The sequence below is a fragment of the Eimeria mitis genome, genomic scaffold, assembly GCF_000499745.2.
Source record: "Eimeria mitis Houghton genomic scaffold, Emh_scaff35, whole genome shotgun sequence".
In the NCBI taxonomy this organism is placed as follows: domain Eukaryota; phylum Apicomplexa; class Conoidasida; order Eucoccidiorida; family Eimeriidae; genus Eimeria; species Eimeria mitis.
Window position 1 is genome coordinate 1 of NW_024015252.1, and position 11698 is coordinate 11698.

General features: G+C 51.9%; 2 protein-coding genes across 2 annotated transcripts; one reads left to right on the forward strand and one right to left on the reverse strand.

Annotated features, from left to right (window-relative positions):
* Window positions 1–712: 712 nt before the first annotated feature.
* Window positions 713–2631, forward strand: EMH_0037130 (uncharacterized protein; the record flags this gene model as incomplete). Its single annotated transcript, XM_038022586.1, is given in 3 exon segments — window positions 713–1151; window positions 1155–1453; window positions 1855–2631. Coding segments are annotated over 3 exon segments (1515 nt in total).
* Window positions 2632–6060: 3429 nt separating this feature from the next.
* Window positions 6061–11208, reverse strand: EMH_0037240 (aconitate hydratase, putative; the record flags this gene model as incomplete). Its single annotated transcript, XM_038022587.1, has 16 exons — window positions 6061–6138; window positions 6247–6356; window positions 6470–6649; window positions 7203–7294; window positions 7879–8002; window positions 8095–8145; window positions 8241–8330; window positions 8465–8522; window positions 8656–8702; window positions 8827–8953; window positions 9133–9225; window positions 9341–9448; window positions 9541–9641; window positions 9738–10150; window positions 10353–10604; window positions 10721–11208. The coding sequence occupies 16 exons, from the start codon at window positions 11206–11208 to the stop codon at window positions 6061–6063; spliced, it is 2412 nt and encodes an 803-aa protein (XP_037878441.1).
* Window positions 11209–11698: the final 490 nt, after the last annotated feature.

The window sequence follows — 11698 nt, forward strand, 5'->3', positions numbered from 1 at the left end:
ATACAAATCTCACTCACTTAACAACGAGCACGGCATTGCTGCCGTGATTGTAGGGAGTATTCACTACAGTGATGATGGCAGAGAATGTCTGGCGAGGTGACCACACCGCATACTCTTCGCGTTTTGCAGCCATAGTTGCACAAGGGGTATCGATAGCACCAGACTTGTTGGTGGGTTGCTACTTGGCCGACCTACCAGTTGAAATATACCGAGAGGTGACCCGAGGTGGAACGAGGAAATTCGCGGACTGGCAGGACGCTGCTGCAGCACTGGCTACTACTGCGGCACAATGGAAGGATTCATGTGAAGAGCGCCTCCGATTCCAAAGGGACTTAGAGAACGCCAAGTGTAGATGGGCTCAAGGTGGACGAGAGCTGGGTCTACAGCGAGAAAGGGCGAGCAGGGGAAACAGGGGTAATGATACTACGGATTCACACTGTTACGAGTGCAGAGGAAGGGGGCATGTGAGCAGGGACTGTCCACTCCGCAAAGGAGTGACACGACGAAATGGGGAAATGTGTTCCCGATGTGGGGGACGGGATTACTACGCTAGAGACTGCCCTACGCCGGCTCGAGCTAGAGCGGAGCCCATCAGGCAGCGCAGACAGCAGCAAGGGCTTCCTCAAGGTGACCAATCGGGGCGTTTAAACGATCGAGCCTAGTCGTTAAGGGGGACGAACAGACTAGGCGACCTATAAGGGGTAAAAGTGCAATGTGCGCAGTAGCGACAGGGTCAAACTCCACTCCAGTCTCCCCAGATTGGGGCAAGCAGTTGCTTGGTAGAGAGGTGCAGGTGAATGCCGAGGTTCAGGACCTGGGAGAGAACCAGCAACCCTTGGCAGTACAGTCTCACGCCGGGACAACGTTGCTAATTGAGGAAGGGTATACGCGTAAACGGGACCACAGCAGCGAACTACACAGCGATGCGGGGATGCGTGGGACGATAGGACACACGCCGCACTGTCACCGGAGGTGGCAACTGCGCGCGACCCGCCGGCCGTCCCACTGGCAGATGGGGCTGGGTGCCAACGGGAGGCTTTCGTTGGCAACGGAGTTCCGAGAGGTCGTATTAGTCAGTCCGGGGACTGCCCTCAGCGTAGGGTGGCGGGACTGTCCGAAGGGGACTTCGCGCAAGAAACAAGCGTTGTGCTGCNGCCCTCAGCGTAGGGTGGCGGGACTGTCCGAAGGGGACTTCGCGCAAGAAACAAGCGTTGTGCTGCCTCAGTTGTGGCAAAGTCTCTGTATAAAGGAAGCCGTCTGTACAGGGTTGGCGATTCGTCGGGTGCGAACCGCCGCCCTACAGCAAGTGCAAGGGGAGGAGAGTTGTTCTGAGTCGTTTTCCGTTACCGGGATTACGGGAAGCCACACTCACTCTGAGAAAGTCGAGGAGCTAAAGCCTCAGTCCATCGCGCGGATAGCCGTCGTGAATGAGGCGTGGTGCGGACTGCCTAAGGTACGAACCAGTGCGGAGTCATCAGCAAAGGACCCAAGTGGAGGGGCGCGACAGAGGCCCCCTCTAAAGCAGACGTGTGGGACATTGGACGAGAAGCGGCAGCGCGATCGCCAGCCTCTCCGCGAAGGGAGCGGGAAGAAGTGCCCGTGCACTCGCACGCGAACTATTACCACAGTCGGTGTCAAGTTGTACCAGAGTAGAGCTCATAGACATGTAGTTAGAACCACATCATGCCCACTACAGCCCCTATACAAAAGGCGGATCACTAGGAGGGCAGGTAAAAGAGGAAAGGAAAAGAAAAGAAGAAAGAGAAGAAACGAAACAAGCAGTCAGCGTTGATAAAAAACACCACAAGCCATTTATATACAGAGCTTAGCCCCTTTGAGGTCATGATCGGCCAGAACCCGGTTACAGCGGCAGACTTGGACGTCGTGGGCAATCTCGCACCCACCCTTACCCCGCCGATGACCAAATTATTTCAACAGCTGTGCGATAGGGCCCAAAGCCATATTCTCAGGGCGAAGTGGCAGCAAAAACGTTATGCAGATGCTCATTGCCGTGATGTCCAATACAACCCAGGAGATCGGATATGGATCAGCAGCCGCAACCTCCCGGGGCTCAATCAGTGCCCCAAGTTCGAGCCCCGGTTTCGTGGACCATTCAGAGTCTTGGAGCGCATCGGTCAAGTCGCTTACCGCATCGAGCTCCCGCCAACTTATCCATGTCATAAATTCCATGTCTCTCAGCTTGTCCCCGACCGCCCACGCGATTTTGAGATGAAGTCCAAAGAAACCGCCGTTGGGTGGTTACCGCTGACGGGCCCGGACGGCGCTCTCACAGACACCTACGAGGTGGACTACATTCTCAATCAACGGGGCTCGGTAAAGGATACCCAATACCTCGTTAAGTGGCGAGGCGCTCCTGAGGATCGCGCAACCTGGGAGCCGGCCGCCAATCTTATCAACTGCCCTGCCCTTCTTCGGGCGTGGCGACGTTATTTCAAGAGCGCAAGGGGCAACCAGCGAGGCCCTCAGGACGTCGTATCTCGCCCCGCTCACACTACCTCAGCAGGGCCCTCATCGCCGACGTTTTTCTCGCAGGGGGGGGGAAGGAGTGGAGGGGCACCCTCCGGCAGCCGCACCACTCACAGCACAAGACAGCCTAGAGGAGCCGGATAGAGATATAATGCAAGGAAGTACTGTGGACTCGAAAGCGGATCCAACGTGTACCAGCCTAGAGGTAGAAGATGAGGGTGTGGGACCCAGAAGCAAGGAAGTAACGGAGGCAAGTGGGGAAAATGAGAAACTCATCTACGCTAAAAGGGGAAAAGGGAAGGGTCCGGGGAAGGCAGGGCGAAGAAATTTCAGGCGGGACAGGAATTTTTCGGCCGAAGGGGGAAGTTGTAGTGCATTGGCACTACAATGCACCGTAATAGATAATTGGCGAGATTAAAGATTCATAATGCTTAATTAATTTAACTAATAAAATTTAGGTTAGCAGGCCAAATCGCAGGGGGCACNAAATCGCAGGGGGCACCCGTAGAAACCGCGGATAGCCGGTACCTCGTAGAGGTAGAGGCCCAGCCACCGCAGAAAGGCGGGTCGGCCGTACCTAAGCGGTTCTAGCGGCCGCCCGGGCGGGTCGCCTGGTCGGGCGCGGGGATTTGGCTCTAATAATTGTCCGCGTAACGGCTAGTTTAATTGGTTTCTGTGACTTATTCGCCGAAACGACATGGTGATTACGTTCTCTCTCGCACTCACGCAGTTTACGTACGAGTGACTAGATGCCGTCAGGCATTACACAACAGGTCCATAGCGACATCATTAAATGCACATATGTCTTATAACAGATGAAGCTAGAACTTTGCTTGTCAAGGAATGTAATTAAGCTATGCTGCATCAGAGACATCTGTGTTGCTCTTCTTAGGGAGCGTGCTGCGTGTAAGCGCTTGCAAACGTTCTGCAAGTTCATTCAGAGGCAAAGCATGCAGCAAAGGAAGCTTCCCTGAAGCCTCCTTACGTGCACGCGTGGGGCTGGCTTGCACTACCACCGGCAGCGGGGTGCGCTGCAACCCCATTTCTGGCTGCCTCCTCCCGGCAACACCCAGGCCCTGAGCTCAACGCCCAGGATGCCTAGGGACCGGGGAAGGAGATCAGCTGCTTTTGGGAAACTCTTGCTTTAAGTCTTTGCCTACATTGCGGCTCGCCTCTGGCCAGATAAAGGCCAGCGGACAAGCGTTGCAGTGCCTATGCACTACACCTACCCCTCTGCCGAGTTTAAACGTAAACGAGTTTAAACGCTCCCGTAAGCAGAAATACTGATTCCTATTCCAGGTTATCCTCTAGTATCCTTCTCTATTCACTCCGTTACGGAACTATTTCGTACTTCCTGACAGCGAGGGCCGCGAATTGCCCCTGCATCACCGATATAGTCTAATTAACGGTCGCCCTTATCAGCTACTCCAATATATATCCTAATTACTGGGCAATAATTACTACTCTTTTATACGAACTACTATCTATTAAATATCTGTTAAATATCTACTAGTACTACCTTTGTGTATACTCACGCTGTCACGCTGTTGTCCGGGCGGCCGAAGAAGGCGAAACTCCGCTTCAAATGCTTCGCGCCGGCAGCTATCGCTTTGAAGAACATCCATCCATCACTACGAATTTATCTCCTTCTTGTTTAACACTCCACTTCCTTGTTATTTGTCTCTTCACTTCTTCTCTTATCTGTTTTGACCATCGGTTACCTGACACCTCACCTCCGGTATCAGGTGTACGGACACCCTTTGGTATCAGGTGTACCGAAAGCCTCTGGTATCAGGTGTGCGGAAACCGCGTTACAGGGCAGGTCCGGATTGCTCTGGTACTTAGGAAATGGATACATCAGTAGATATTTATGAAAGAAACACCCGATGACCAGTTTTTATATATATGTTGTAACGAATACCGCGTTGGAGATCGGAGTACACGTGGCAGTTGTACGCGCGTAGACGCTCTGGTGTCTAGTCACACCCCCAGACCACTACGGCCGGCCTTGGGATGGAAACCACAGACGATCGGTTCAGTTATCAAGAAATAGGGAGGCAAGATGAGAAAAGCCCCAAGGCAAATGAGAAACATAGTTCTGGTTGGGCCCTGGTGTCGCCGACCGTTAGTTGTCCCCAAGGACTCAGGGGGTTGTCCCCAGGTCCAGCCTCGTACTGTGGCTGCTCGTCGTCGTCACCTTATTTGCGGGACGGTGCTCTCTGGTGGGAGCGGCGCGGGAATCAGCTCCAACCGATTACCGCCAACTGACATAAATGTAACCACGAACACTGTATGTAGCGTTCTACCTAATAAACGGCTTCGCCTCTTTAGCGGAGCGAAAAGAACTAATGCATTGTAGTGTTCGCGCCCCAGAGGGCCTTGCTATCATGGGGTATTGGTGAACTCAATCCATAGTACGGTGCAGTGTACAGTGAACCCAGAACAAAATCTATAATCCAATAGTGTAGTAATATAAGGCACTGACGTGCAGGCATTTCTGCCCTGGCAGCAATACACAATATTTCAGGAGAGGCCGCGTGATGATTCCTTGTAGGCGAGGGCCTCCGCCTACAGAACGCCATCTAACATATTCCCGCCGCCCTACTGAATGAATCTGCACTGACTCCGACCCAAAGTACCCCTTGTAATGGCCATATTCCTACTGCTATGCATGTGATAGGCTATATCAGTGCACTAGAACTTGTGCCTGCAAGGCCCCGCTCACTCTATAGGTCAGCCAGTTGCTGATTCAAATGCAGTACCTAAAAGCATTCCCATATGAGTGAGCTGAAGCGGCTTAGCAGCGCGTACTCAGCGCATATACGGCATAAATCCAAGGGAAGTGCGTGCACTTGTAGTTAGTATGAGTCGATGAAGCAAGATGGTGGGGAGAGAGGGTTTGGGGCGCATGTACTTCTCCGTGGGTGGCAAGCGATTCAGCCATTTAGCATCAATATCTGAACAAGCAGGTACAGCACGTAGCTAGCACCATCGGTCCTGAACCCCAGGCTATTCAGACATGGGTTGTAACCGTTGTGTATGTAGATGCGATGAGCGTGCCGCCGTGTCATAGCATGCGCACGGCAATCAGGGTTGAAAACAGCGCAGATATTCTGTTCGTGAGAATGCTGGATAAGGCCGCACATCGCATTCCACCATGTGGAATGCTAGGATGGAAATCTCTACAGGAAATTCTCGGGCTCCACTACTGCTGTACACCTCGGAAGCCACAGAAGCTGCAGATTTCTAATGTTCAGTCGTAGGCGCCTGTGGAGTTGGACGGTGCCGCCGTATATGATTTACGTGCAGACTACTACAGCAACCACTTCTGCAAACGCATTGGCAGCGGTTGCCTTCTTTTACCAATCGTTCGCTTAACTGGCGCCAACAGCGCCCACAGATTGCGTTCATCAGAAAACACATCGGCGGAGCAACCTGTAGATTCCATAATGTTCGCAGGCCATCCGTGTGGAAATCCCATGGGGACCTCCCATGGGGGGCACCACACACTTTTCGAGTTGCACTTTTGAATAGATATTCATCAGTTGACTAGCACTGCTGCAGAGGCTTCATCTACACGATAGGCTCGGACGCCGCCTTTCGTAAAACATATTGTAGGATTCCTCCGTTTTTGAAGTACTCCATCTCTACCTAGAAAAGCAACAAAACCAGCTGGCACTTCTGAAGGTGGCCAAACCCCTCTAGGAGAGCTTTTCATCTAGGAACCGATCGTACGAAGGCGTGGGTAGGATGTCTTACCTTTGTCTGCACACGGCATTTTGCAGTAAAGTGCCTGCCATCGCCCAGTTGTACTGGGACGTCTGAATTTACTCCTACAAGCGTCAGGTCAATGGAAAACTCCTCTATTCCTGACGCACAAACACCAACGGGCAGACGATAGTGACTGCATTCCCGCAGAGCGTCATAATCATTGGGCATCATTCCAGTCTCCCTGCACGGTAAATGCACCTCCAAGCAGTACCTGTAATTCCAAGGGAGGACGCAGAGTCTCCTTCCAAGAACTGCAGTGGAAGCACGCCCATTCCAACTAAGTTCGATCTGTGAATCCGTTCGTAGCTCTCCGCAATTACTGCTTTTACGCCTAGAAGGGCCACGCCCTTCGCTGCCCAGTCCCTGCTGCTTCCACTGCCGTATTCTTTCCCTGGCACAAACACGGAGCGCTTGCAGCTTGTAAGCTACACGGTCGACACGAATTCCAGGGATATGCTATCCTTCGAAGCGGCAAAGCCAGCACTGCAACGCGAGAAGCGCTATGAGGGTGATTTACGGCAATGGACTGCAGAATCTGCTGCTATTTATACCTCACGACTGACCTGCAATAACAATAAGAGGAGTATGCGTTTCTCTGTACAACTGAGGAAGATCGCACTCCACATTAACTTGTCAAGAACTGTTGCACACAGCAGTGGCCGTCAAGAGCACTCGGAACATTTTCTAATTGTATTCCTTGACGCACCTCAGCAGCGTCGTAGACCGGCATTTCCTTTCCAGAAGGGATGTGTTTAGTGATAGGTCCAGCAGAAGAAGCAAGCTTGTTGATCAGTCGAATATTTGCAAATGTTCCTTTCAGCACAACAGTGATTTGGATATGTATCTAATGCATATCGTGTTGGCAATATTTTCTAGTAAGGCCATACGAAACAACTATTATAGTGCTTGAAGCTTTCGTTCCACGGGACTAAAGAAGGACGAACCTCGAGTCATGACTTCGTCATTACCCCGACGACTACCGTAAGAGTTGAAGTCCCGTTGCTGTGAGTAGAAACGCAGTACCAAAAAGTCTTGACTGTTCACACAACGCCGTTATTTAGTTTTCACCCACGTGTGGTGCTGCAGGATTGTAGCCAGGCGCCTGCGTGAGAAGCCACGATAGTACTTTCCTGGCGGTGGTGCTTACCGTAACGCCTTTGGCAAGAAGATAACGGCCAGCGGGTGAATTCTTCTCGATCCTTCCAGCAGGTGAAATATGGTCTGTTGTAATGCTGTCGCCTAATAAATAAAACGTAAAGCCGAGCGCCGTGTTGGGAGCGGGTAACAAAGACACTGTCAATTTGCAAGGCTGCTTTGTGCTGCTTTAGGTCGCATACCCAGCAGAAGAAGGCATCTAGCCTTGGCGATAGACTTCATCAACATCGGCTCCTTTGTAAGGCCTTCAAAGAATGGCGGCTTATGTATATAGGTTGAGTTGGTAGGCCATTTGAGTAGCACGCCCTCAGGTGCTTCAAGTTTTCTCCAGCTGCGCTACACACGTAGATTAAGGGGTTGAAACCCGTGACTTCTAGATGCGGAGGCGTGCCTTTTCATCTGAAGCACATGCGCTGCATCGCATTGAAAAGGACGCAATTCTCCCTCGGGTTGAGGCATGCTGACCTCTCATTCCCTTGCTGTATATTCTGGTAGGCCTCCTTGAAGAACGAAGGAAGAAGGACAGTTTCCACCACTTCGTTTACGGTGGCTGGGCTGGGCCAGATGTCGCGCAGAAACACTTCCTTCCCTGCAAAAGAAAGGAGAGCGCTAGGCGAAATGTTGCTGGGTAGGAGTGACGTGGAACTGCAAGCGAAAATGATAGAGGACAGGCTGGCTTACCGTGCTTGCCAATACCAAGTGGCTCAGTTTCAAAGTTGATGTCCACTCGACCTGAACATGTTTCAACGAACCGCACCGAACAGTTGTTTTCCCTATGCAGCAGGGGCAGGTCGCAACTGCGCCAACGGAGATATTAAAAGGCTTACCAGCAAGAGCAAATGCCACACAAAGCGGTGGAGACGCCAAATAATTCGCGCGAGTGAGCGGATGCACGCGACCCTCAAAGTTCCTGTTACCTGCCGGCACAGCGCAGGACCCAAGATGAAAGTCAGCATCATATTCACTAGTTTCGCCTGTCTCAGGTAAAAACGCAGCAAAGAATGGAAAGCAAACGGAGGAACTACTCGGATGTGCCGTCAAGGAAGCGCACCAGAGAGGACGGCTGAGACAACTAAGTCCGGGTTTGACTGAATCGCTCCGGCCACTTCCTGCAGCAGCAGGTAACCAAACAGTTACCAAACTTGTAACCGACGGAAGCCAACAAAACATAATTATCTTGCTGAGGCGCTCCACATAAGAGACCTCGCAGCGGTGGGTACTTGTGAACTGCCAATTACGTACCTCCGACAGATCGCCACTGTTGCCAATGCACGTCATGCATCCAAAACCTATAAAAGTCAGAAATTTACACAATGTGGAGAGCTGGTATGCCAAGGCAGCAGGGGGAGCACTAATACTTCCACCCTGATATCAGTAGAACGTGTCAGTGCAAGACCGCCCTTCAAGCCCAACCTGTCAAGTAAAAACCAAGCGCTTCGAGGGCTGATAAGAGGCCTGCATCTTCGAGGTAGCGCTGAACCACGTGGCTGCCTGGTGAAAGCGAAGTTTTTATGTACGGGGCAACGGAAAGGCCCAGCTCCTGAAACATGCCAGTACAGTACAATAGGATGGCTACAGTTAGTCCGTAATTGACAGCAAAGCAAAACGTGCTGCTGAACACGGTGAGGAAGCTCGACTTGTAAAGTAGCGTGGAGAAGGCACGCTACCCAGTTATTTGCATGCAGAGTTCCTAGCCGGGGGGCAGTCTACAGAGCTCACGGCTGCATTGCGAGCTAAGAGGCCAGCACCAACCATTACGGATGGGTTTGAGGTATTCGTGCAGCTGGTAATGGCTGCAATTACTACTGAGCCCTGAGATGCAAAAACCAAACGCCTCATTGAGAAGTCCGTACGCCTCGGCAGGCGGTGGAACGCGTTGCCAGCACTTATTTTGTAGCCTTTACTGCAGGACAAAGCCTTGCCTTACCTGCCTTAGCTCATACGTCTTGCCCTGGAACGTTAGTGGTACGCGGTAGGAGACAGCCTCAGGTTTCAACCCGAAACCTTTGAAACCCATGGGAGCGCTTAGGCTTGCCTGCACACAAAAGCTTTCACCTCTGTTAGTTTGGTCCAGCGCCCAGTGCGAGGGCATTCGCACTACCTTCAGTAGTTATACCCCGAGCGCACAATGAACTCTTTCTTCAGGTTGCGAAGAAGAACTTCGTCTTGGGGACGTTTGGGACCCGCAACGCATGGCTCGATCTTCGATAGGTCGACTTCCAGCACGTCTGCAGCAGCCGCATCCATTGCCGTCATCTCAGTCATAAAAAGCTCAGCACGTTGCGCTGTGCGTAGTGCGCTTCATTGTGGTCGACGGGCTTCACCTGTATAAGAGACTTCCGGTTCGGACTTTTCGTAGGTCCTGAACATCCCCTGTTGCGAAAGGTAAGCTTTGATTTTTTCCACTTCTCCGATGCTGCGGCCAGTGCTGAGTAAGTACTTGAGGGTCATTTCATCAGGCGGGAAGTAACCGATCGTGGCACCGAATTCAGGGCTCATGTTTGCAAGGGTGGCTCGATCTGGAGCAGAGAGTGTAGCGCAGGCCTCCCCGAAAAACTCGACAAAGTGGTCTACTACGCCTCTCATGCGTAATATGCGAACTACATGCAGGACAAGATCTGTCGTTGTGCAAGCGGGGCTCAACCGTCCAACAAGGCGCACACCCAAAACAGGCGGAAGCGTCATTGATATTGGTTGGCCCAACATTGTCGCCTCCGCTTCAATGCCGCCTACTCCCCTGCATGGACATGGGAGAAAATTAAACAAAGAAACGAGGCAGTGAAGCTATGGCGAAAGCCTTGTGATGCGACTCCTGTTACACAGAGAAGTTTCTCTGCTGCAAACTCTATAGACCTGTTATTCATGTGCAGACACTATGTGCGCATACTTTTACTGAGTAGACACGCAGCGAAGTGGGGCAGTTTCCCAGACTGTCTCACCAACCCACAATGCCCAGTCCATCGATCATGGTAGTGTGCGAATCGGTCCCCACAAGGGAATCAGGGAAGCACAATCCATCCTTCGTCACTACGACCTTGGCGAGATATTCAAGATTCACTTGATGAACAATGCCAGAGCCGGGTGGCACAATAAGCATTTGGGAAAACGTTTTTGCTGCCCATTTTAGGAATGAAAAGCGTTCACTATTGCGATGCATTTCTATCCCCTCGTTGTATGCCAGCGCATCCTTGCTGCACCCGCGAGACAATCACGCAAGGGACAGTATGGAAGCATGCACACGGGTCCGTTTGTTCGTACCTGAGTGAGACTATCAGCTGCTCCAAAACGTGTTCTCTCAAAGGCTTACCTTCTAGCCATGTCCACTTGGACGGAGTGATCAATAACAAGGTCTACGGGGACCTTGGGATTGATCTTAAGGGGGTCACTTCCGAGTTCGACCATGGCGTCACGCATTGCTGCGAGATCGACTACACAAGGCACACCTGTGAAGTCCTGGAGGATTACACGGGCAGGTATGAATGGCACATCAAGCGCTGCTGCATTCTTAGTTGTCTTCTGGTTGACAAGAGCATCCCACTCCAAGATGCGTTCAACATCAGCTTCGGTAACAAGGAAGCCGTCACAATTGCGAACAGCCGACTCCAAAAGCACACGGATGCAATGAGGAAGACGGCCAACCTTTTCCTTCCCTAACTTCTGTATGTTATATATGCTTTCATCAAAACCATTCAGCTGTTCCAACAGGTGAGCATACCGGTGAGCAACGGTGTTCCCAGTGGGAGAACAGCTGGAGGTGAAACTGCTAGCTGTCCTGGGTGGTGAGTTGCCCCTCATTTTAACTCTTAATGGTGAGTAAATGCCTTAAAATTTCTTCAACGAGCGAAGCATTCGTCGCTGTGTGTGGTCCAGCCTGTCCCGGAAAGTATGGTATACCCGGAGAGCAGCAGTGGCGATGCTGCTGCATAAACTAACGAGAGAGCAGTGGTAGTAGTGCAGAAATTTCTTACAAGAAGAAGTGAGCATGAAAATGCGCGTAATGTTTGTGTGGAGGATTCCAGCTAAAATACACGAGCATGGGTTCGGGGCTGTTGGAGCTCAAGGCGGCGGCGGCGCCGACGCCTGCACGAAGACCAGGGCAGGCGCGAAGCCACTACAACTGGTTGAGCGGCCAGAATCTCTAATTTTTGAAATAGTTTCTTCAGTTCTAGGGGCTCTGGAGCCTCTAGAAGGCAGTAAGCGGAGGCCGGTTACGAATGGACACTATGTCTCGGAAAACGAGCCGGCGATGCCTCCTGGATGTGTGGAATGCTCCAGTTGTGCCGCA